Source organism: Alligator mississippiensis, chromosome 4 (assembly GCF_030867095.1).
Source record: "Alligator mississippiensis isolate rAllMis1 chromosome 4, rAllMis1, whole genome shotgun sequence".
Taxonomy (NCBI): Eukaryota; Metazoa; Chordata; order Crocodylia; family Alligatoridae; genus Alligator; species Alligator mississippiensis.
Window position 1 is genome coordinate 164,165,945 of NC_081827.1, and position 26,208 is coordinate 164,192,152.

Consider the following 26,208-nt stretch of genomic DNA (forward strand, 5'->3'; position numbering starts at 1 on the left):
TTGAGGGGCAACATATGGCAAGTTGTGAAATGCTAGCAGGATTTAGCTTTTTAAAATATTATTTTCTAGGGTTGGTGTCATTAACCTCTCGGTTACAATAACAGTAATTAATACAGTATTTTGCCCATCTGGATTTTTCCTACTAAAGATCTCAAAGTGTTTTGTAACTCCTACAGGAATTATTACTAGTGTCTGGTTGTGATAATATTATCATGGTGCAGGGGCATACTGCCACCTTTCTAGGTTTGTGCTAGTATGGTAGGGACACAATCTTTTGCAGCTCTGAGCTGCTCAATGAGGAGCATGTCCCTCTCTGAATTCTCTGTCCTCAGTCGTTTCCTGTGCAACTACCTAGGCATGCATTTTGGACTGGATCTGGTCTGCTGCCAGCTGTGTTCAGCTCCTCCCTCTACTTACAGTCTTTGGACCTTCCCTCTTGCATCATACCTAGACTGTGCCACACCTTGCAAAGTGGAATGGGTGTGGATAGGCATGGTTCCTACAAGCTCAGCCCTGTGGGTGGGACTGGGCTAGTATTAAAACAAAGGCACCCACAGATTTGAGTCCCTGCACACATTCACCCCGGGTTTATTTCATAAAAAGCAAGAATCTTAAAGGAGGCATCACAGCAGGAGCCGTGACAGCAGAAGGGACTAGTTAACTCACAGCCCAGGTACCTGCTTTGGTTGCACCAGAATCTATTTCAAGTATAATTCATGCATTTTCCTTCATCTTAGAAGTCTTTTTGAATTCTTTGTTCCTCTTAAACTTGTCTTTTTTAAACTTATAATTTTGTCTCTCTTTTTCCCCCTCTTCCGTCATATTCCTCCTTCCTGTGCTGCTTGGTATTTGGCTGGTGATTCATTTCATTTTATTTTTCCTGAGAAAATACCATATATCCCACAGAGACATCAAATAAGCCAGGACATGGTGGTTCTTCTCTGATCAATGCCACAGGCTGGCAAAGAATCCAACACTATTTACTCTGGGTGAGAAGGGGTGTCGTATGCTCTGTTTGAAATTAAAAGGCTTTATATTTATTGTGAGGGCCAAGGAATGGCTGTTTTTTACTGTTTTTTAGCTTTATGCTATTAAAGTAGTTGTTATTTTCTCTGTTCGGTCAGGGTTCACACAGCGTGTTCAGCTTTTCTGTGATGCACGTGGCTTGCGTACTTGCATCAGTGCTGTAAAATGCTTAATCCACCCCCAATGAAATCTGCTTAGCCTGCAGAAATGAAGCAGTGAGGGGTTTCTCCCCCTCCTCCCTTCCCTTCTTCAGTGGCAGCCTTTTATTGTGATAAAGTGTTGAAAGTTAGGACAATAGAAATATAACACTGCAGCGAGAAGTCTAACTAGCTGTAGGCGATGCATTCTATGGGGCTCAGGAGGAAAATGAATCGCGTGTTAGTCAGGCTAAGGTAAGATTGCAACCTCTTCATTAAGCCACTGAAAGTCAGCAAGGATGAACTATACATCAGGATTCAGGTATGGCAAGCCCACCTAGAGAGAAGCTGTTAAAATAGAAAGGGGGCTGTGGTTGGGGACTGAGGATCTTGCTTTAGTAACATGGCTTCAGGATTTAACCTTTATGTTATGGTAGCACCTAGAAGTCCCAATTGTGAACATGGTGTTGGGCACTATACAAGCCTGGGAGCGCTGACAGTCTAAATAGAACAGACAGACAAAATGTGGGATGGGATGCAGGCCCAGAGAGAAGAAGAGACTCGCACCAGATCATACAACAATGCTGAGCTAGGAACAGAATCCACCTTTCCAGGGACCCACTGCACTAGTCACCAGGGATTGTTTCCACAGTCAGAGATTTATAAATTAGAAGTGCTCCCCACTTCCCTAGTAAACTTTCACAGCAGTGCTATGAACAGTCCATGACAAGCACAGGTCAGAGGACCCTGCACTCTGTGTGGTGCTTTTGCAAGATTGCAGTCTCTAGACAAGGGGCTTCCTGGGACCTGCCCCCAAGGAAAAACAAGTTGTGGTGCAGGAGGGCAGAATCTGGATTGGAAACCATGAGAGAAAAATATTGGGACCAATCCAGGGAGACATGAGCTCCACCCCGCCACAAGATCTCAGTGACTTCAGTGGGAAAGAAGGATGCTCAACTCCATATGAGATCCAGCCGCAAGTGTTTTAAAGGTCAGGTAGCCACCTTAAAGGCCCAAGCCCCTATCCAGTAGCTGGTAGCAAACTCTGTAAGGACCCGTTGCCTTAACACTGGCATCATCTAACACCAAACAAGGTTTAATGCAGAGCTGTATAAAAGAAATAAGGTGACGTTGGTGTTATAGGGTAGCAGGTGACTGGACTCCATGACCCAGAGGTCCCTTTCAGTCCCATGTTCTTCAAATAAGATGCTTCCTATGAAAGAACACCACTCCCCCAGAGATGACTTTCATTTGGGAACATAGTGGTACTACTGTTCCTATTTTACAAGCAGGAAACTGAGGCACAGAAAGGGGATGCAACCTGCCACAGTCTCTCAGCAGGTCAGTGGCACAGAGAGAAAAACAAGACCCATATCTAAAGTGCCTGACTGTATGTTTGGGATGGAAAGCCCCCAAGTCAGGTGACCTCTTTCAGACAAATCTGAGATCAAATCTAATCTGCTATTTGGACTGGACTCAGAGGACTCATATTTTTTCCAGAGTTTTCAGCTGTTTTTCCCCCAACTGGTGAACGGTAGTGCAGGGCCTGCAAACTTAAACCCACTTTAAAGTTTGTCCTAGGAACAGATGAGGGAACAGCTACCACCTGCTGAGTTAGAGGCAGAGCGTTCAAGTGTGCACAACGCAGCTGTGCCAAGGTTTATAATGGGTTTAGCTGAAGTATGATGGCAAGAGAAGTCCATATAATAGGATGAATCCATCTTCACTGGTGGAAGAAGGGAGGTTTGCATTGGGCAGAGAGAGAAATAACAGCAATTTGAGCATTGCTAACCCCAAGCGTGCAAAGCTCGTGAGTCAAGATCAAATTCCTGACATTTGCTAAAATGTCAAGAATTTTAATCCAAATAGTTTAGGGTTACTTTTGTGGGAGGATCTTCTGTGCCTTCTGGTTTTTGAAAATTTGAGGGGTTATGTTAACAAGCTTTTCTCGGCAACCACAAGGGCTGGAAAACTAAATGAAAGCTGAGATCTGTTGTAGTCTCATGCATCCAGAGGCTAGAGGCTTTAGGAAAATGGCCAAATAAGAGACTCCTGTTTAAACTGGTGAGAGCTAGCAAAGTTGTCCACTGTTTCTGAAAAAAATCCCTTGCTGCTTCTGAATGTTTACTCATCCTTATTGTCAGCAGTTGAGGAGAGAGGGTAGATACAGGTAGGTACACCCCCAGACCCACACACGATGATCATGTTGTGACAGCTTCAGGAAAGCAGCTTTTTGTCCCTTTGCTGACATCAGCTGACTACCTCTGGAGGCTGCTACCTCCCTAATAGCTGGAGGAATATTAATAGTTTGTTACTTGATACTGCTGTTGCACATTCTGCAATCAAAACATAGCCAACATAACCATAGCAACCCCTTTTTCTCGACCTCACTGACACACCCTGGTAATCTGGGCAAGTCAAAGAATTGTCCTCTTGATGATTACGGGGAGCGTAATCAGTTCTGTAGTCTTCTATGGCCAGGGAATCTCAAGATTTGTCCACCGCTCTCTGGCCAGTGGAGGTTTAACTGGCCTGTCCTCAAAGGTGCTTGAGGGCACTCATTTACGGAGAAATAAGACAGACTCCACAGCTGAAAACTATCTGGGTTTTACTGTTTTGGGTCTTCCATTAGAGTAAGGGGGAAATGACCATGTCTTCATTGCAACAAAGCAAGTTTTAAAGTTGAAGGCCATGGGGAAAGGGGAGCAATTGCTCAGCTATATGCTGACATATAGCTGAGCACCATTATGAGCACCATTCCATTGTGTTAGGGCAGGGATGGGCAAAATGCAGCCCGCGGGCCAGATGTGGCCCGCCAGGCCATTCTACCTGGCCCGTGGGGCCCCTAAAAATTTTAGAAAATTCATAGTTATCTGCCCTGGCTGCCTGTCATGTGGCCCTCGATGGCTTGCCAAAACTCAGTAAGTGGCCCTCCGCCTGAAATAATTGCCTGCCCCTGTGTTAGGGGAATCAACAGAATGTCTAAGAATGAAAATAGGACCTGTGTTTGTAGGGGAGCAAGCACACACCAGTGCACACTTCCTCTGACCAAGGCTACAGCTGCACTGAACTCAAAATGGCAGCTGCTACTGCAATTTAGTGGCATTCACATTTACACAGAGAGGCTCTGTGTGCCTGTCTGGTGACTGGACCAAACAGAGGTCTCCGTTTATTCCTAGTTTTGAGCTGCCAGGAGTAAACTTTTTTAGTTTAGGCAGCAATGGCTGGAGGTCCTGGCATGCGATTTCCACTCCCACTCAAGGGCATCACATTGCACAGCAATTAGAAGCTGTGTTCACTGTGCTGGGCTTCTTAGTTGGCAGAGGTTAGGGGCGAGGGATCTGGAATGGGGATAGGGACCTCCTAGATCAATGAGTCCAGTCCCTGCTATCATAGGTAACATCACCACAGAGTCCCATTCATACCCTTGGCACATTTCATCTTCAAACTAGTCAGGTTTTTGCCCATAGCTCCTTATGCAAGGCTGTTCCAGAACCTCATAGCTCTGGAGGTGAGAAACCTCCTCCTACCCTTCCCTCCAATTTTATACTCTTACATTCTTAGTTTATTCACGGCTAGTTTATACCTATTTGTTCTTGTGCTGACACTGTGGTTTGGACTGAATAGCACTTTTCCCCCTCCAGTGTTTGTTTCCCTTATGTACTTATCCAAAGTAGTCCTATCCACCTTTAAGTTGCTACATTAAACAAGCCAAGCTCTTCTAATTTTTCCATTTCTCTGATCAACCTAGTAGCCCTTCTCTGTGCCCACTGCAGTTCAAATTCATCTTTCATGAACATGGGTGACCAGAACCATACACACTATTCCATGGGAAGTCTCACCAGATCCTCATAAAATGGTATTAATACTTCCCTGTCTTTACTTGGAAATACCTGATTGACATCCTAGGATTGCATTTGCCTTTTTTTTCATAGCTGCATCAGGTTGTTGGCTGATATAACTACCCTGTGATCTCCTGATCTCCCCAGATCTTTCTCCTTCTCTGAAGCCTCCAGTTGACCAGTCCCTAATTTATAGCTGAAATTCTTGATGATTAGCCTGGCATGATCTCCGTCTTTAACTGGAGAGGAGGAAGAGACACGAAGTAGATGCCAGTTACATTAAAAGTAGATGTAGCGCTAAAGATACAAAAAAAGTAGAAAATCCTCTGGAAATACTGGATGTGTGCAAATTCACAACACCCATCTTAACCGTGTTCTGTGGGTAGTGCATACTCCTGCATACCTACTTTAATTTAAAAAACACCTTTTGTTTTGCTGATGCTGATCTGAGCTAGCCAGTCCTCCCAAAGAAGAGAATCTAGTTTCCATTCTTTCCCTTGTTCCCCTCCCGTTTGAGTCTGAAATGATGTTTTCATCATCACGCTTCAACTGCTGTACCAAAGTATCCTTCTGAGCACAACTGTGTTGAGCATTGTTGGACCACAAAGGGGCTTGTTGTGGCGGGGAGGGCGAGGGGAGCCGTTTGTCCATAGAGCAGACAGATAAGGATACCTGTGTTGCTGGCCTTTTGGGAAATGGAACGAAAGTATTACAGCTTTTGCAGTCTTGCAAGTCAGGTCATGACCTGCTGATGAGCACAGGGGTATAATTTAAAATGAAATCATTTGTCAGGAAGTTACCACTAGTTGTTCATTTAACATTACCTTACAGCACCTACAGGACTTGCCTGCTGCTAAAGAAATTGCGGTGCAGTGGTCAGAGTAGTGGATTAGGACATAGTAGATTTGAATATACTGGGATTTTTGCCATAGACTCCCTATATGACCTCAAGCAAGTCAGTGAGGTGTAGCATGGGTGTTCTCCACCACCAGACTGTTGTGGGGATGAATTTGTTAATGGCTGTGAGACAGAAGGAACCACAATGCAAGGGTGGGGGGTCATATAAAGTATCACACCTAGACAGACTCTTTCCTGTTTTTATTCCTCAAAACAGCTTCCTAGTGGCTTTTTTTTTTTTAAATCACTAATAAGGAACCGCTCCCAATGCTGTAATTAGACCAGAGCCCACGGCATATTAGTGATGGAACAGGCTGTGTTTTTGATAAACACAACCTGCTCCAAGCAACATGAGCTAGATTTGAACATTTAACAGTAACAACTGGAAAAGGCAGAGTCTGCATCTTCCCCCTATTTGTAGCATAAATCAGTGTTCGTTACAGTTCAGAGGCACCATGTGCCCATCTAATTTCCAATTACAGGCATAATAGCTGCTGTCTCAATGGTGATTTCCCTTTTTTGCAGCACATTTCCTGTCGAAGGATTAAACATAGCTCCCGAACCTTTTATTACTGGCTTCTCTGCCTGCCAGCTTTATATTATATTTTATTTTCATGGCTGCACAATAGATACAGGAAACACAGTGGGGTCCCTGGTTGTAAAGGAGCTAAATGAACTTAAAATATTTATTCATTTTTCATTCGATATTAAAACTGGCCCTTTTGGAAACGGAATGGATGCAATTCATGATCTTATAGCCTGACTGCCACAGAACTGCACAAGTGGCTAATAGACAACAGCTGAGTGTTTGCTATTATTCACAAGTCAAGGTGGTTTTTCTTATTCCAGGGTGTCTCTGATACAGTGAGTGTTGAAGGTGAGTCTTGAAGGTGTATGTTTGCTTTAAGATTATAAAATTTTGTAGAGGGTAAATGCTGGCTGTTTTCAAGGTATGTCTGTCATCTCACTAATAGATCTCAAAGCCTACAAGGCAATTAGTCATTGCTTACCAGACATGACGTACCAAGCCAGCCTTAATACTTTGCTCCTCCACCCAAACCTTGTGTTATAAACTCTGTCTACAGTCAACATGTGGCTTTTCTAATTCTTTGACTCCATAGTTAATAAAATCTAAGATAGCCAAGTAAATTCATGTAAATGAATGCATTCTTGGGTGAAGCAAGATTGGACAGTTTTTTATTAAAACAACACATATAATCCAGTGTTCAGGGTGTATTACACAGTCTGATCCACACAGGATATGAAAGTGTTATAGCTTCCAGCTACAGAACTTAGTCATTCTTCTGATGCTTCAGCTCTGGAGGTCTCTTCCAATTACAGCCAAGATGGCAAGTCATCTCATATACATCTATAAAGATTAAAAATCTATTATCTAGGTCTAAACTTTCCCAAAGTTCTGGGTAGGGTCCAGATTTGAGATGTAGATCCTGGCCCATTTCTCATAAAGGCCTTCCAATAAAGATATAATGAACTCATTCATGTATTATTTTGTTGAACACCTAATGTTAGCTCCTGGATTTTGTGAGGCATTGGATTGGAACATGAAGAATGAAGCTGAACTTACTTTTTCACCTCTATAAGAAGTATGATTTTAATGGCTAGTTTCCCACAATACGTTTGATGCTTATATATTTTATTTCATGGCACTTATCTGCTGTGTTTCTGCAAGCAGAATGTGAGGGATGTTGTAAGTTCTTAGAAATTTAAGCTGTTTCCAAAACTAAGAGAAGAAACACAGCAGGATTACAATTGTTTCCAGGCAATGTCATGAGACTTTGCATCCATGTGAATAATGCCAAGAAACTTCAAGGCAGGCTGTGTTGTGGGGAGGGGATTGTTCAAGTAGTGATTCTCCAATTTCCGCACCCTCCCTCCCCCCAGGTGTGTTTGATTTGGATTAATATTCAATATTTAACACAAGCCAGGTTCCTAAAATATTGCTTCAGGCTACTGTGTAGCCATATTGGTTAGTGTCCTGGGCTTGGTACATTCTGAAGCAGTAAAGTAAAATAGGTTGAAGATAGTTCATCCCCACATGAAAATCACTATGCTAGCAATCAGCTCAATCATTCCAGTTCCTCACAAGGCTTAGTTGCATTGTTCAGGGTAAGCTGTCTATCACTGTCTTCTTTGACATGTCTCTGGTTCTTTTTTGGAAGCCAAAGTTACAGTTCAAATGGAGCTGAGAGAATTTAGCTGTTTATTGGGGTAAGAGAAGAGGCAATTGAATGCCGAAAAACTTTTGCAATGAGGATTAACCTACAACCTGCCTAAAGACATTCTAGGACTCATAACTTGCAGGCAGCATCACATGTAAAAAAATGCAGCATGATTGTTTTTCCCTTTCAAATTTAATTTCACACGGTTCTGCTGAAGTGCATTCCTGGTCCATTTGTTCCTCGTCTCTAACCATTCCTTTATTTGCATTCTTTAGATTCCATTGGAGTGCCTCCCACTTGAGAGAGTGGCCCCACAACAAGTTTGTTGTCCTTGGAATTCAAAGGCACATACCTTTAAAAATCCACTTAAAGGACAACGAGGAGAACTCTTGAAGACGAAGTCCGAAGGCAGAAAAACAAAACAATGTCTCAGGTTCTAACAAATCATGTGTTACAGGTTGGACAGACAATATGTGTGACATCACGGGAAGAAAGCCAATGCATGCACCCAGCTGGGTGCCCCTGCTGCCCTACCAGATCTGCAAAATGCTCCTATTATTCAACAGAGGGCTGGGTTGGCCAACCCACAATGACCCAAACCACAACACATCTGCACCCAAATGGGGGACTCCATGGTACTAACTCTAATGCAGTGTTTAAACACATGACCTCCCAAGCTCAAGGGAAAGAGCATCAGGTCATCTTTATGGAAAGACCCAGTCTTGCCCATCAGTCAAAAGGAGATGATGAAACTGATGCAAATCCTGAAGCCAGTCCAGCATCTCCTACCTTGGATGTGTCAATAGAAAGCCTGAACAAATTGATCTTAGAGATTGATCCTACCTTTCAGCCACTTGCATTCCAGTCAGTCAATGGCAAGAAGGATGCTGTCAAAGCCAGTGCTCTCAGCAACAAGTCTGTTACCAAGCAACAAGAATCAGAAACATTAGGTAAGACAAAGTTCATCAAAGTGCAATGGACCCAATGCTGAGCAAGCTCAAAGCTGGTAAAAGGCTGCTCATAAAGGAGCAGAAGCAGAGTCCATCACTGTCTTAATGTATGGCTTGTGCCAGTTGCAAGCCCTGGAAATTCAGCCCTTTGCAATTCGCCAACCCAAGAACCAAGCAGTGCTTAAGTCCTCAAATTGGGGCATCAATGCAACTAAGCCATGAATGTTACCTGGGTACAACCTGTGTTGTTCTGTATGTGAGACATTACTTGTCTCTCATATCATTGATTGGGAGGAAGGGGCAGGCACTTGTCTCCGAGCTGGTGAGCTTTCTGTCTTACTGAAGTACATATACTTAGTATATGGAAGCCTCAAGCTGCAATGTTTTTCTCTTTGTAGCTCCCCTGTGAAGTAGGGAAATGCAGTCATCCCCATTATAAATGGGCAGCTGAGACACAGCAGGACTAAGTGACCTGCCTGAGGTCATCATGGGAGCTTGTGGCAGAGTAAGGATTGGACTCGGGTGTCCCAAACCCCAAGATAATGTTCTTACCTGTGTACTACCTTTCTCTTCTCTAAATTTTCAACCTGTTTTACGAGGCCTAGTTAACTGTAGAAAAGTTATTTCTGCATGCTTTGTACCAGGTTCTGTCTGCCATCGTACCTGGCCTGGCAAAACACCTTAATTACAAATATACTAATGGTGATCTCAGTTTTAGAACATCAACAGAGCATTGCAAAAGCCCTCTCACTATGACTGCTAGGGTGATCTGAATGTTTTAACTCATAACACACAACTAATTGTCTTCCACTCATTCAGAATCTATGCTGTGCCCAGCTGCTGTATATGTCTCATCTTAAGGATGTGACCAGGCTTTTTCTTCCATTTGTATTTCTGTCTCCAAGCCATTTAGGTGGTTACTATGCACCACTTAATCCATAATTTGCCTAGTATGATAAGAACATTCATTACTCTCAGCTATTCACTGGGGGCTGAGTTTTTAAAGGTATGTAGGGACCTAAAAATGCCTTTGAAAATCTGGCTCTGAGTCCCACAGTCCAGGAGTTACCAAATGATGGAATATCAGAGGTATATAATAAAACACTGTTCTCCTGCTCTGTTGGCCAAAGGAAAGGCATATGAGCCTCAGTGAACCTTTGTTCATGAGAAGCATGGATTGAAGGGAGGAAAAGGTGAACGGATGAAGTGCAGTGAACTAAAGTCAGAGCCACAGCAGGTATGTGGTTTAATGATGTGCTAGCAGGGAAGGCAGATGATCAGATGTAGCATGCAGGGGGCAATGAGCCCGGGTGAGTGAGCATAGAGGTTAGAGCAATGTGAGCACGTATCAGTGTTATTTGTGTGTTCTGCAGTCATTGCTGGTGAGCAGCCATGATGACCTGATTGGAGGGGCTTTAACAAGTGCAGTTAAGGTGCTGCAGTGGGAATGGGGAGGGGAGGGGGGGGAGCTTTATTTTTATTTATTCTTATTTAAATCTGCCTCTTCAGCCACTCTGCCCCTGGTTAGCAGCAGGGAGATGAGCAAAATTTGGCCACCATGTCCCTCTCATTAGGTTCAGTAAGAGCACAATGCATGTTGGTGCAGACTGCCCCACCGCACCAGTGTTGCCACAAGGTAGGGTTGTTGTTCCTTAATAGAAAAACAAGTTTAATGTACATAAGGCTTCTGTATCTCAGTTTCTCTGTCTGTAATACCCAGTTTACTTTACCTTTATCTTATGGGAGGTAATAAGGATAACACTGCTTGCAAGAAACTCTCAGGTGTTGCAAGAAACTCCCAGGTGATGGGCTCGGCCTGTGGAGATAACTGCATGCATTGGAAAGCACTAGCATCCTTCCAAAGAACAATAGAGAATTTCTGAGAATGGCATCTTTTATGGTTTTTCTTTTTCCCTTTTGGGTTCCAAGTCCATTTTCTTGCTGGAAATCACTTCTAAAGAAACAGCACTGGGGAGCAGGGAATATTCAGGGCTGAGAGTTACTTACAAACTGCACCATGTTGCTTGAGGGCTGTTAGGGACACATTGGCACTGGAGAAATGTTTCTACAATGGCCCTGGGTACACTAGAGGGCTTTTCTTGTTGTTCCTGTCTAATGGAAAACATGATATGTGCTTTTTAACCTTCCAGTTAGGGAGAGTTTGCAAAATAGGCACTGTTTTTATAGAAGACAAATTCATAACACAGGCTAATTATCTCTGGTACTTAGTTGTTTTGGAGAACATTAGATTGGTCCCCTCTGCCCTGCAGTGCTTTCAGCACTTGTGACAACTGGGCTGTCATTTTGCAGTCACTTCTACTGCTTGTCAATGCTGAAAAAATAGCAAGGACTATAAGCAAATATTTAAGGATTAAACATGTCTGATAAACGTGAGCTTTTGCAATAGCAAAGAGCTTTGTTAACCTTTTTACACAGAACCATTCAATTATTTCTCTAAAAGGGATCTTTAAAGAGTTACAACAATGTCTTCTTCTAAAGATGAAGAAGACCTGGACAAACCACATCCAGCGAGGGGCTTGTTAAAAGAGCTTTGCCTACTGATTAGCTGACACTGGAACTAATTAATTACTGAGCTTTGGCAAGGATCAACTCTGATGGTATTATTGTTGCATTTTAGCTATGACAAGGGGGAAACAGAGTTTTGGAAAAGGTTTTGAAGCAAGAGGGGGTTTTTATCTTTTTTTTTTTAAGAAAAAAACAATTTCAAAGCTTCTGAAAGGATTCCTAAAGCCCTGTCACTTAGTGCCATTTATATTTCCCTTTCTCCTCCTCTGTTCCACTTGCAATAACTATGTGGAAAGGAGCTGGGGTTGATCTCACACTCGGCTGTGTTCCTCTGTTAGACCTGAGTTGCACTGACAGGGTAGAAGCAATTCAAGCCCTTGATGAAACCCAGGGGCCCCATAGCTAGTATGATGCACTGAAGCAGGACTGGGGGTTACTGTATACAAATAAAAGTTTGTATATGCTCTCTTTGCTGGTTCTGGTTTGTCATGGATCTGAAGTGCTTTGTCTAAATATTATTTCCTCAACAGTAGACAGATTCATCATGCCAATTAAACCAAGCATCTCCTTGTGCTTAGCCTAGGAGCCTGGCATCAAGATGATGCCTGATGAGTAACTTTTGTACAGGCTTGCACTTTTACTAATCATAGAACTTGATGCCTCCAAGGCCTAGTTGTTCCTTACGATAAACAGTTACCGCAATCCTTGGCAATCTGGAATTTAACTGTCCTCCCGAAACAATGCAGTCACTAACCACGAGTTATAAGATGGTAATCAGTGTAAAATTAAGTGTAAGGGAAACTCAAGACTTTTTAAGAGCATTTTCTCATTGCTACAGCAAAAAAAAAAAAAAAAAAAAAATAGTTCCATTCTACAGATGCCTTTAAAAAACAGAGCACGGGGCCTTTGTGGACTCAAAGGCATAGCCAGATCTGGCAGCTGGAAAGGGAATACTAGCTACATTCAGAACAGAAACATGGTGCACATATTTAACAGGGAGAGTAATCAACTGTTGGAACAACTTGTCCAGGGAACTGATGGATCCTCCGTCATTTACTTCCTTGAATCAAGGCTGGGATGTCTCTCACCTTCCAGCTCACCCAGAACTGGTAGATCTGGTTCAGGAACCACTGAGGAAAATTCTCTGGTCTCCTTTCAGGAGGTCTTAACTCAGTGACCAAATCATCTGAGTAATGTTCCTCCCCTGCTGGTTTTGTGGCTGGGATTTAAATCCACTGCATTACACTGTTTTACTAGAGGAGACAAATAGCCCTTTCTTGGGGAGAAGTAGCTTGTTACACTGGCTGCACCACTCCCTATAGTTTTTCTGGGGCACCTGCCCCTCAAAAGTAAGAATCAGCCCAAATGGCTGAGGAAACAGCTCACTGCAGGGTGGTAGCAGCAATGCCTTGAACATTGGCACTTAGTACAATGGGAGTGGGCTACAGGCATCAGCTGGCATTACTGAATGAAGGAATCCCTCTGGAACATCCTATGACTTGCATGCACAGAGATCCAGCCACTGGAAATCAGTATCCAGTAGCCAGATGTCTCAATGTATGTGGCACTTCTCCCGTACTTCTCACTTGAAGATCTCAGAGCAAGTTACAAGAATTAACTAATTAAGATTGGCATCCCAGTAGATGTGAGCGATTTCCTGATTTACAGATGGTTGAGCAAAGGTACACTGCAGTTCACTGGTGTCTGACAGAAATGAGAATAGAAACAGAATTGAAGAGTCCTGGTTCACCGCTCCCTGCTGTAGTCACTAGACCCTGCAATGCTCCCAAAAGCAGGGAGTTAGAACCCAGAGACCTAATATCTCAGAACTCATCTCTAACCCTCAGAGCATGTGAGCTGTTTAGTGTGAGCGTGCAGACCTGGAGGCACTTTTTTTTTAAATTCTAGGTGTATCTTAGGTGTGCTTAGAAACGAGCCTTTTATCTTTTCAGGCATGTGGACAAACAGGCCAATATTTGCACCTGCTTTTTGCATGGTCCCAGGGGTGACTGGTGCCTCCTGAGTCTGGGGGGGGGGAGCACAATTTGTGGGTGGGCCCAGTGCCAGGCCAAAAGTCCCATATCCACTCCTATGCTTCTCTGTCGTGGTTTAGTGCCCCCCCCCCCCCCCCCCCCAACATGCCATCAACCCGCGTGGCAAAAAACTGCCCTGTCCTGAGCAGTGCCGAGTTGGGGGCCAATCTCAGGAGGGGCACGTGCCCCCCCTACCAGTCACCTGTGCCTGGTCCCATGAACTCTGAAGGAGAAGGCAAGTGAAGGATAGTGGGTTCTGTCTTGCTGGAATGTAAAATACCACTGGTATAGGAAGAGGAAACAGACTGTGAAGTGCACACTCTTGAATTGCCCTAGGAGTGATTTCTATCATCAAATTGCCCAAATTGGGAAAATGCAATTGTCTGTCTACATTTGCTAGCAGAATACTCAACCCACAATCTGTTTAACTGGAAAAGTGGAGGCATTTTTAAACCAGTCACCTTGTTCTGCCCCAGACCACACAATGCCAGTTCTGTGCACAATTACCAGTGCTAAAAACCTCCAGCCACACCTGAGAACAGACAAAATTCACCCCAGCATGTAGAGTTAGCCTGCAGCCTCCACACCCAGTGAGCTTTAGATCCTTAAATGTCTGTAAGGGGCATGAATTTCATCCAGAAAGCACATCCCTTTCCCCTTGCATCTGATGTAATTGCTTATGTGGGAGTAGCCAGATGTCTTTATCTTTAGTCAGGTACAAACAGAGTTGCTTGTTACAGAAGAGAAATAGAAGCAGCCGCCCTTGTGCTGCAGGTACCAACAGGCTTGCAAAAGGTTCTGTGGTGTCAGAGATGACCGTACATAACCTATCTTTCCTTAGAGCCTGCCAAGAATTGGGATTGGGCCACTGGGGCTTGCTATCAGTGGAGAAAGCAAACCTTATAGGGTCTCAACTCAAGACCGTTTTGGTCACTGTGAACCTTTCCCATAAAGCAGAGTTCAGACAAGCAGTGCTTTTCTCAAGGCCTTTTTGTTTTACCACTCCTGCAGGACCACTTGCTTTGGTGTCATGTAGGCAGCAGAAATAGAGGGGTGTTCAGCACAAGGTCAGACAGAAGGCACATGATAGACTGAAGTCTTGGACTTGGAACCGGTCGCAGACAAAATCTCCGGGAGAATCCATGCTACATCTGGGCATCAGTGCAAGATGAGCCTTTTTGCAGGGCTTGTTGCATGTGGTGCAAAGGGATGACTGCACAGTCCCCTCAGGCACAAGTTCTTTGAAATCACAGCTGTTGGCTGTGCTTGTTTGTCTCCATCCCTCAGGGCAGGGACTGTGTCACCTTTATGTATGAGCAAATGCCATGGAGGCCTGATCTTTGACAAGGCCACTAGGTGTTGTGAGGGTGTAGGACAGCTTTTGGAACTTTGGCCTAAGTGACTGCATGTCCTGCTTATATGTACTGTACACTGAAATCTCCTAGGTTTTGAAAATTGTTACCTAAATATAAAATAAAAATGGAGACAAATCTCATGCTGTGATCAGGAAATGAACCTGCCCAGAGCCTTTGATCCTTAACTCCACCTGTTTTGTTTCAGACATAAAGTACATCGAAATGACCCCCACCAGAGCCAAGTGTCATGAATCAGTGCAGGGTTCAGGAAGCCCCTCCATGACTCCGCTCTCCAGGTCTCCTCAAGGCCATTGCCTCCTGCTCCAAAGGACAACCCAGCCCAACTGCAGCACAAATGGCAGTGTTGTCTTCTCAAGTCCTTCTGCATCTGACAGTGCCCGGGCAGTTCTCCAAAACAACTCTTCCCTAGGGAGTTACTCCAAGACCAGCAACAAAGCATCAGAATGCATCTCCATCCCACAGCGAGGTCAGAGGGACTGTATCTCCTACGGGTCAACTTCTCTGCTGTCCACGTCTCCAGGCTTTGAGAATTTGCTGAAGCCTTTACATGCTGGGAGGGGTCAGCAGAGAACCAGTGCAGTGTCTCAGCTCTCCACTAGCCCAGGTTCGGATACCAGTTACATGCTTGGAAGGTAAATGCAGCTTTGTATTGTATGCAGGTCTGTAACATAGTTCCCCAGTCAATGAGACAAAACCGACAGGGGCTGATATTCCTCCACCTTAATTTTATGTGCATTGTATATTAAGCTGGCCAGCTCTGGATGAGCAATGACAACTTGGAAAATTCAACGCCTAGTAGAACTCCGATTTAGCCACTTCTACTTTCTTCCTGCCCTTCAGCAATGAGCTGTTCAGGTAGGAGAAGCAGAGAGGGAAAACAGGAGTGTGGCAGGAAATGGAGCCAGCTACTTCCAGTTTCTCAGTCCCAAGATGTTTTCCCCCTCCCCACAAAGTTCAAGGAAGTTTTTGGTTTAGAGTGACTCTAGCAGGCATGGTGCCCCTCTGTGGTCTTGTGGTTGGCTTGCTACATGGCTTGCTGGCTAGAGAGCTAGCCCTCTAATTTCCCCCTTTCCTCTGTTTCCTCCTGCAGCAGCACTCCTTCACTTCTTAATGATGACTCCGAAACTCACTTCTCAACTGATAGCTCCTGGTCTGTGGGATCCCTCGGCAGCCCATACTCAGCCTCCCCTACTGTCAAAGTGGATCATTTAGGAGAAGGCTTCAGTCCGGGTTCCTACCAACCCAATGGAAACCAATCACAAACAGTGAATGCCACTCCTTCCACCCTGCTCCAGAAAGGGCAGGCCAGCAGTTGTCCCCCATCAATCGTTAATTCTATGGCAGATATCCCCATACTACTGGTAAATGGGTGTCTGGAGCATAGCAAGTCTTCTCCCAGGTTGACCAAAGGCCATCATGGTTCCACCAAGAAAGCTGTTCCACCCAATTCCAGCCCAACCTCAGGGCTCAGCAGTTTGATTAACACCTCTTCTGACTCTTCTCTCGCCTCCACCATGGACAGTAAGTTGTCTCTCTGCCTTGTATAGTAGCCACTTTCTGATTTGTGAAGCCATCTAGGACAAGGGAACCAGCTTTGTATCATAGTATTCAAAGGAATACAAGGATCATCTAGTTCACTGAACAGATGCAGGATTTGGAAATGAAAGCATATGATAAAACTGGAGACTATGATTCCACTCTTTATTAAGGTTTCATTTATAAATGGTTAAGAAATTATTAATACATCAGAGGCATAAGTAGTTTATGCAAGATGCTCTTATGCATTAAGCACATCTATACATGATCCTAGAGTTGGCTATACACTATGATTATAAGCAACCTGCTCACTTGTTGTCTTCCTTGATCTATAACAATTGACTGGCTGTTGATTGGCATTTCTTGTTATTTGAAGTGACCTTTTATAAATGGAACCCTAATGTAAAGTATGGCCAATGTGGTTTATAAATGAACACACACACACACACACTGCTGCAGAAAATCTCGTGCAGAAATTGTCTGGTCACTAAAAACAGTTGCTTTCAAAAACATCTTGTCAATATGATGTCCTTTAAAGCAATAAGGTTGTGATTTCACATGATGTCATCCTGGTAGTTCCACTGAATCAGAAGTAGCTAGACATTTACTTCAGTTGAAGATATAGCTCCACACGTTCTAATTTTATTCTTATTTGGGTGCTAAACTTGCGAGTGTTTTTTCCCCCTGTGTGTTTTGAAGGACATCTGAAGATATCACAAGTTTACAAGGTTCCAAGTTCAAGAGTAAATAATAGGTCCATTGTTCTCTGGAAGAATCTAGTGGGGGGAACTCATGACCCAGGATTCTCATGGGAAAGAAGGAGGGGAGGTATCAGGTCAGATTTTCATTTGATGTAAATCAACACAGCTCTGGCTCTTGTGGAGCTCTGTCGATTTACTTCAGCTGAGGAGTTAGCCTGTTATCTTTCTGATCTTGACTGTGGTTTGCCAAGAAGATGATTGAGTAGAAAGTGAATTTTGCTGAGAACCAGAGAGGAAGTTCCGTTTAAACAGCTTAAATAAACAGTTCAGCCCAAGTTTAGTTTAAAAAGTAAATGGTCTTTGTTAGGGCTCTTTTCCCATTAGAGATGCCTGTGGTGAGAATCCCTAGGACTTTTATACCTGCAGCCCATAAGTCTACCTCTCTCTAGAGGCAAAGTTCAGTGTCACATGCCCACCTTGAGGAAACTGTGTTATCTCTTGTAGGTTTCTCCAAAGATGGCCAGCCCACCATGAAGTTTGTGATGGACACATCAAAATACTGGTTCAAGCCAAGCATTACCAGGGAGCAAGGTAATTGCACATTACCAAATCTGCCCCTGTGCAGAGTTCTTTGAATTCACCCCCCTGCAGTGAGCCAGCTGAAGCCTTTTGCATCACGCAAGTCCCCTGGTGACTTACTTTCTGATTGCATACCATCCCATAGAAGCACCTGGGATGGAAATGAAAAGGCTCACTCATCAGCCTAGAGGGGGAAGATCACAAGAATACATTGAGTCATCATTCTCCTCGTACTGAGTCAAGAAGGATGTGCTCCACCTTAGAATCATAGACTCATAGAAAGTTAGGGTTGGAAGGGACCTCAGGAGGTCATCTAGTCAAACCCCCTGCCCAAAGCAGGACTGTCCCCAACTAGATCATCCCAGCTTAAGTTTTGTCCAGCCAGGTCTTGAAAACCTCCAAGGATGGAGTTTCCCCAGCCTCCGTGGGTAACCTGTTCCAGTGTTTTACTACCCTCCTAGTGAGAAAATTCTTTCTAATATCTAACCTAAATTTCCCTTGCTGCAACTTGAAACCATTGCTCCTTGTTCTGTCATCTGCCACCACTGAGAACAGTCTAGCTCCATCCTCTTTGGAACCCCACTTCTGGTAGTTGAAGGCTGCTATTAAATCCCTTCTTAGTCTCCTCTTCTCTAGACTAAATAAGCCCAGTTTCCTCAGTCTTTCCTCATAACTCATGCCCCCCAGCCCCCTCACCATTTTTGTTGCCCTCCGCTGGTCTCTCTCTGATATCTTCACATCCTTTCTGTAGCGAGGGGCCCAAAACTGAGCTCAGTACTCCAGATGTGGCCTCACCAGTGCTGAATAGAGGGGAATAATGACTTCCCTTGTGACAAGGACAAGAAACCTTCTGACAATGAGCTTAGCCAACTTTTGTTTGAAAAGGATTGACTTTAGTTTCCAGGTCCCAAAATCCAAGTCCTGGCTGAAGTCAAGGTCCTCTTCAGTCACTTGTCTGCAGTGGCACACCCCTGGGCAGATCACATGCAAGAGGAAAATTAAGAAAGTCTGCATTTAAAAGCAGGAAGCTCTGCTACCCAAGGTAGCTGAGAAAGGGACATGACTTCCAGCTTAGTGAACTATGAGACTCATTCGGCCTCTCTATGCAGATGTGCCACTAGAGGGAGACAAAATGCCACTCTGTTCCTGTGGCTTTTAACTGCAGGGACCGCTCTTTAACACACAACAGACTTTCCACTGTTTCATTTCCCTGCCACCAGAGAGGGTTTAGCAATGGGTAAGTGCTGCCCACCCTGTTTGCTTGTCTAATCCCCCTTGTGTTTTGACAGCAATTGAGCTGCTGAAGGACAAGGAGCCTGGCACTTTTATTATGCGTGACAGCACATCATACCGTGGGTCGTTTGGACTGGCAATGAAGGTTCTTGTATCACCATCCAGCAGTAGGACAGGTATAGAAATGGCCCTCAAGCACACGGGATTTTCCTCAGTGAATTTGTCTCTGTCAGCTCCCTTCTGCATTTCTTAAGTGAACTAAAAAACAATGGGAGCTTTGCTCAGTGAAATATCCCAGAGTTCAGATCAGCCAGTGCAAGGTCTATGCACCTACAAAGTCAGGGCTCCAGCAGGACATAAGGGCTAGATCCCAGTTGTGGTTGGAAAGGATTTTCAGAAGTCCTTGAGTAATCTGATAGCATCCATCCCACTGAAGTAGCACATCAACCACCCTACCCTGCATGTGCATTCAAAACAGAGATATTGCACATGATTGCAATAAATCCTCCTAAAACACCAGTCTGGTGGCATGTTGAAAATGTGGAGGAGGGGAGGATGGAACATATTTTGAGCCATATCACTGTAGCATTGATAAATGTTGTCTGGCCTTTCGCTCACAGGTGATGATAACTGCGACCTTGTCCGGCACTTCCTCATTGAGTCATCTGCCAAGGGAGTGCACCTTAAAGGGGCAAGCGAGGAGCCATATTTTGGTAAGGGTATATGATCCTGCAGACTGTGTCTGTGGCTGCTTTTTATTATGCCTGTTACAGCAGTATCTTGAGGCTGCAGTGGGCTGGGTGCTGCACAGATGTATACGGTGGTTCCTGCCTCGAGCTTTCCACCTAGGTGTTTGATCCCTAATTATCTCCTAGCATATTTTTTCTCTTGGCCAATCAGAGCTGTTAACAATGTTTGTGAGAATATACATATACCTGCACATACAATATAGATAATATGTATAAATGTATGTATGTGAATACACACACATACTTATAATGTTGCCCAAGCTAGACATTAGGCAGATCCTGCAGTCTCTGCTGACACTGATGTCTGTAGGAGTGTTCTCAAAACTCTGGGAATTCATTCAATAATAGCTTAAAGTCCTGGGTTTCATTCACTCAAAGCAGTTTTGTAACCTCTCTCCCTTCCCTGCTGCAGGGAGCCTGTCGGCTTTTGTGTATCAGCATGCCATCATGCCGCTCTCCTTGCCCAGCAAGCTGATCATACCTTCACGAGGTACGTTTGTGAATCAGAAAAAAATGGTGGGAAGGAGACTGGGCAAGACAGGAGGGCAGACTAGTCGACCAAAACAGTTCCTTAGGGACTGAGCTTCTGTCCTCCTTGGCATATGGCTGCAAGTGACTTATTTGCAAGGCAGGGCTCATGTGACTCATTTGCAAGGTCAATCTGATCAAGAGAAGGGGAGACTAAGGGGAAAGAGAGGCTTGAATGGATAGTAGTAGTAAGTGCCACTGGGGTGAAAGGTGAAGAGAGAACCTGGCTGGTTGGGGGAAAGCAAGAAAATTAGGTGTAAACCTGCATTTGAAGTGATAGTACTGGAATGGCCATTGCACATGACCCCAGACAGAGAAGCAGTGAGTGTGCTCTGCTGAAGTGTGTAGGTCAGGAAGGGGTTTATCCTCTCCATGTGTGATGGACAGAGTGTTCCAGAGAGCAAAACCCTCTTAAGTTTCCTGGAGGAAATGGGGCCAGTGAGCAGAGCAGATGAAGGCCAGGAGTAGTGAGATCCTGGGAAGTGGACAGGGGCTGTATCCAAGAAGAGCTTGGGAAAGGGTAATGCTGGCTAACATCTTGATCCTTAAAAATGACCCATCGATAGGGGGTTAAAGTCACCATCATGCTGACCAATTTTGAGGTTTTAAAAGATCCTGGGCCTTATGGGTCTTCTGGCAGGAGGCAAATTTCAGCCGTGGCAAAGCAGTGAAGTGCAAATTAACAAGTGCCTTGTGCCCTCATTTGTTGTTTTCGCAGATCTTGCTGATGGAGACAGCAGCCCTGATACCACTCCAGAATCTGTACTTGCTGCACTGAAGAAAGCTGCTGGTGAGCACAGAAAAACAACCATATTTATGGCCCTTGTACTGTGTGCTGAAGGGACTGCCAATTGCTGTCAGCTCTCTGGACTTCCATCTACTCATCTGTGTTTTAGCTCCTAACTCACCAGATACCAATGTTTTTGTTGCAATTCATGGCAGGAGCTGAGAAACAGCTGCTGGGAGTAGGACCTCATCATAATGCCAGACCTAACCTAGAAACTCAGGATAGGATAGTGATGTTTATTCTCACAGTTTTGTCACAAGTGTCATGATATCTGGTGTTTTGCTTAAAACCTTCAACTCCTGGAGTCATGGGATTTCCTGAAAATCAGAATTTTCATTAAAAATGGAAATTCAGAATCCTTACGACTGAGGAGAAAACCTGACTCATATAGTCTCAAACCTCAGGAAGAAAAAAACCCCAACTTTTTATCATGCTTTAAAGTCTCCTGATATTTAAGATCAATCATATGATTTCGGGACATGATTTTTGAATACTTGGAGTTTGCAATACTGCTGTAGTTTACCTTTTAGATGCCTAGAGTTGAATGTCATCTGGTTTTAGACCTTCACCTGTCCATAGTGTGAATTAAGCTATGGATACTGTGAGTGAAAGCAAAGGAGCAACCAGAAACTGGTATTATGTCTTGTATTGCTGTGGTAGAACAGCAAGAAAAAACTGATCTTTCAATTTTACTGAGAATTTTTTTAAAAGATAAAATAAAGCTGGCGAAATGAAAAGTTTTATGAGGAGAGAGGGGTGGGGGAAGTTTTGAGTCAAACTAAAGTGGGCTCAACCAGAAATGCAAGGTTTTTTTGGTTAAAAAAATTTTAAGGACATTTTAAATAAAGTCACTTTTAATCAGAAAAGATCAAGATGTTTCTTTAGAAAATGTCAATATTGCACACTTGATTTGTTCAAAAATTATTTTTTCTATCTGAATAATTAACAAATCAAAGATGAATTTGTAAAGCATTTTTTGGCTGAATCTGCAGTTTTCACTGAAAAAGTTTCAGCTGAAACATATTGCCCTGTTCTGTGCAGTAGGGCCTAGGAGCTCCTGTCCTGGACCTCACCGCACTGGGCTCTGAACAAATGCAGGAGAGATAGGCTGGCACCAACAGCAGCACCCCTGCTCACTACTCTGTACTAATCTTGGTTCTGTGCTGTGGTCTTGCAGTGTGCAACGTCTTGTACCTCAACTCTGTGAGCATGGAGACACTCACTGGTGCTCCAGCTATTCAGAAAGCCATCACCTGTACCCTGGAACTGGAGACACCCCCTATGCCCACCATTGTGCACTTCAAAGCAACAGAGCAAGGAATAACCCTGACAGATGTCCAGAGGAAGTAAGGATACTAATTTGTGATTTCTTGATGTACCTCTCAAGATGTTGACATTGGACTTTGCCAGGTATAGGAAGGTGCCTCAGATGAATGTTCAGGGCCAGCGCTGGGGCTAGGTCCCATTAAGAACAAACATAGGGAAAACTTAGAGCTGCATAGCATGCAGCTTATTACTTTCTTTAATCCTGTGTTGCTACTCAGAGATGGGCCAAACCGTCTTCTTAATTACAATATGGCAACCATGCTGACTTGCACCAGCATAACTAACTCACAGGGTAAACTGGCCTGTCAAGACAAACTAATCCCTGCTATCATCAACAAGGCCAGGCATGCACTTGAACCCAGTAATATGTTTAGGAGTACTGGGCATGATTCTGCTTAAAGACAGTGAGAAAGAAGGCTTCAGTGGCTCTTCAATGATGGGAGCTAGAACCAGGCTGAATTTGTTCCTCTCATCAGCTGACATGGACAACTGGTGCCTCCCAAGTCGGGGGGGGGGCACCAGATCACTGACCAGGGTTGGTGGGGGGTCCCTCAGCAGCCGATCTCTGACTGGGATGGGGGGGGGGGAAGGGAGGGAGTCCCCCAGCAGCCAATAGCCAAGCCTGAAATGACCAGCAGTGAAACCAAAAGTGCTCTTCTGCCAGCACTTCTGGCTTTGCAGCTGGCATTTCCAGGGGGTGCACAGCTGATCTCAGGGAGTGCACATGCACCCACGTGCACCCCCGACACGTCGCCAGTTTCAGCTGATATAGATTTGAAGCCATCCCTTGGGAAGTGATAGCCTGATCTGTTTATTGAAAGGTCCCTAGATTTCCATGGTCTCCTCCCCACTGATTTGCTCTGACTCCTCCTCTTTTAAAGCTGTCTTCTTCCTTTTCCTTGCCTTCAGGGTATTCTTCAGGCGACACTACCCACTTGCTATCATCAGCTTCTGCAGCATGGACCCTGACAACAGAAAGTAAGCTTCAAGAAACTGCTCTGTGAATTGGCACAATTAAGTGAGAAAGTGCCTATAGTGTGGTAGTGTTCTTGTTTCCTGGAGCTGGACAATAAGTGCAGAGTGTCCAACACTACAGAGTGGCAGACTGGCTTGAATGGAACAAAGGAGTTGGCATTGAAACGAATGTTAAAATTAGATGGAATCAGTCAAAATTCCAAATATGCTAAAAAAAAGGTCATTCCTCCTCTACACTAAAAGTAGCATTTTTTTCACTAAATACAAATATATGAGTATATTCAAAGCATAGAGATAAGTTAAACATCTTTTCCACTGTGATCTTATTCACTTCTTTTTTTTTTTCAGGTGGCAAAAATACTGCAAATCTTCAAGGTACGACCTTTATAAAGAGACCTGAAACACATACTATGCTCTATAAGAACCAAGGAAAAAAGAAAGTGGTATATTTTTATTGGGCATTTGAAAGGTCATATTTCAAAGGCAACAGAGGGAATAAGGAGATTAAGGTTTTAAAAAGCTGATAATGGGTGGGAAAAGTCATATTAAAAAGAAATTTGGGACAGTTTGTTGGTGCCATGCCAGGCCTGTGCTGTAGCCATCCCAGATGTTAGGGCTTCACTAGTGAATAAACCAACATAGAAAGTGCCCAGTGGAATTCTCCTAATCTTCCCAGCATCGCTGACTTGTTTGCTCAGCACTCAGGACGTGAGTTTATATCTGGCTTTTCCTTGTGTTCGAGAAACTTTTTTTTTCATAGTTAGGAAGGTCATTGCCAGAAATGCTTAATCCTGACTGTTTTTCTTTCATGTGAACGTGATTGGGGAATGGGCCAAGGTGGAACTGTTAGTCAGAAGTGTTCTCTGTGCCTGAGGCTTGTTTAAGTTTTTCTTGTTAATTTCCGAATGCAGTCTAATTGTGAGTTCTTGTCTCTCTCTGTCTCTTTTCAAAGGATCTTTGGTTTTGTAGCCAAAAGCCAGACAGATTCTGAGAATGTCTGTCACCTGTTTGCAGAGTACGACACAGTTCAGCCAGCTTCTCTTGTCATTGACTTTGTCAGCAAACTCCTACCAGAGTCATAGAAGATAGAGACCTTTGTATAACCCAAAGCTGGCAGCCATCTAGAGATACCACTGAGCTGGTTCCTAACATTTTATTGCTACCTGGTTGCATTCTGGCAATAGTTCTTATTTATATTGTTTTGTTACGTACTTTGATATCAAGAGTTTCTGCTAAAGGTTTTACACCCACTGCTCAATTCCTGGAAGCCTCTGATGGAAATAGATCTCATTTCAGGATCTTTGATGAGGAATCACATGGGAACTTCTTTTATATGGCAAATGGACCTGGTATACATAACGCAGCAAACAAGATGCCAGGCCTAGCCTGGGATGGGTAAATGTTACAGGAGTTGGACTTGCCGTGCAGAATTGTTTGCTCACTAACCTGGGATGCGTCGTTTTGCTTTCTTAATAACATGTCATATACTGTGGCTAAGACTTTTAATAGCAACTATAAGTGCTTCGATTTTGGGATGTTCAACTAGAGACATTTCAAAGAGATTAGAGCAGCTATCTTCCAAAAATCAGGCTTTATGCTTCCTTATCTTGCAGATGTTTTATGAGACAAATACATTGAAGGCCCTCAGGATCTTGGATATCATAGAGATGGGGAGAATAAGAGTGGGTACTCTGAACACAGAGGCACCTGAAGTCACTACCCCCTTTGGGAACACCTTGGTCCCGTGATGGCTCTTTTAGTGCATTAAGAAAGAAAAGTTAAGCAAGCAGGTTTTTGCCAAAGCTGGTCAATTTTTATGCCATTTTCACAAAGATGGATTACACTTAATTAAATTTATAAAGGTTGTGATGAGCTTGAGAAATAATTGCTGATATTTTCATGACTATAACACACACAGTCTTTGGAAGGAACTTGCATAAGTCTGGGCTGCCTTGAATGACGTAAATTGGCATAGTTCCATGAAAATCGGTTGTACTCTGCTTTATATTAGCTGAGGATTTGGGTCTTGCTATAATATTAAAGTAGAATAAGGCTGTTCTCAAAACACAGTTTTTTTCCACCCTTTTTGAAAACTCCCGTCATACCAATATACTGATCCTATTCGCAACTCATTTGCCCAGGGTATTAACAAGTCTTATAAAATGGTATTTTAAGGTTAGAGTGGTGGATCCATAGGTGACTGGTAGAGGGCACATGCCCCACCGCCAGCAAGGCCGTCCCCACTGCCAGTGCTTGCCAGCCCCGTCCCTGCTGCTGATGCAGACGGTGGCTTCTGCAGGTGCTCGCCAGCCCCGTTCCTGCCGCTACTGCCACCACCAGCTTCTGCAGGTGCCCCCCCAGACTCAAGAGGTACCAGTCGTCCATGGGTGAATCACTTAATTCATCACAAAAACTATAGCAAGGCCATTAACAACTCAACTATGTTACTATGTGTAGTAGTGTAGTATAAACTACCCACTACATCGGGGGGGGGGGCGGGGGGGGGGGTGTGTGTGTGTGTACACATCTAAAAAAAGTATCCTAGGAAGAACAAAATAAATGTTTAAAAGATTTTCTCAGCCTCGGGTGTGTGATTATTGACATGTTCTTTGTTTCCATGTGTTTAATTGACTGCAAGCCAGAAGCAGATGCCCACAGCATTGTTGGGTGCCTGAAAATGCCTTGTCTGTTATGTTGACAGATTCTGCACACTTACACAAGGATCCTTTTATAGAATTGAAGAAAAAGTATGCACCCCCAAGTAAAAGAATGGCCTTTCCCCAGATCTGCCACTTCATTAGGTTGAGGGGGGATGTTTCACACCTAC

The 26,208-nt window shown here is 44.0% G+C and overlaps 1 protein-coding gene across 3 annotated transcripts in view; it reads left to right on the forward strand.

Moving 5' to 3' along the window:
• TNS4 (tensin 4) overlaps window positions 1–25,955 on the forward strand; it is a 50,532-nt gene extending 24,577 nt beyond the window's left edge. For 2 of the 3 annotated variants that reach the window (XM_059726961.1, XM_059726962.1), the window contains 12 exons: window positions 8,358–9,032; window positions 15,152–15,599; window positions 16,058–16,488; window positions 17,709–17,795; window positions 19,073–19,192; window positions 19,637–19,729; window positions 20,178–20,255; window positions 21,012–21,083; window positions 22,258–22,426; window positions 23,316–23,384; window positions 23,730–23,756; window positions 24,334–25,955. In XM_059726961.1, coding sequence (XP_059582944.1) covers window positions 8,507–9,032; window positions 15,152–15,599; window positions 16,058–16,488; window positions 17,709–17,795; window positions 19,073–19,192; window positions 19,637–19,729; window positions 20,178–20,255; window positions 21,012–21,083; window positions 22,258–22,426; window positions 23,316–23,384; window positions 23,730–23,756; window positions 24,334–24,463 — 2,250 coding nt within the window. In that variant the 5' untranslated portion in view covers window positions 8,358–8,506 and the 3' untranslated portion in view covers window positions 24,464–25,955. Of the gene's footprint in view, window positions 1–266; window positions 674–8,357; window positions 9,033–15,151; window positions 15,600–16,057; window positions 16,489–17,708; window positions 17,796–19,072; window positions 19,193–19,636; window positions 19,730–20,177; window positions 20,256–21,011; window positions 21,084–22,257; window positions 22,427–23,315; window positions 23,385–23,729; window positions 23,757–24,333 lie in introns of those variants that run through there. The other variant, XM_014604753.3, reaches the window with a different exon arrangement.
• The last annotated feature ends 253 nt before the right edge of the window (window positions 25,956–26,208 follow it).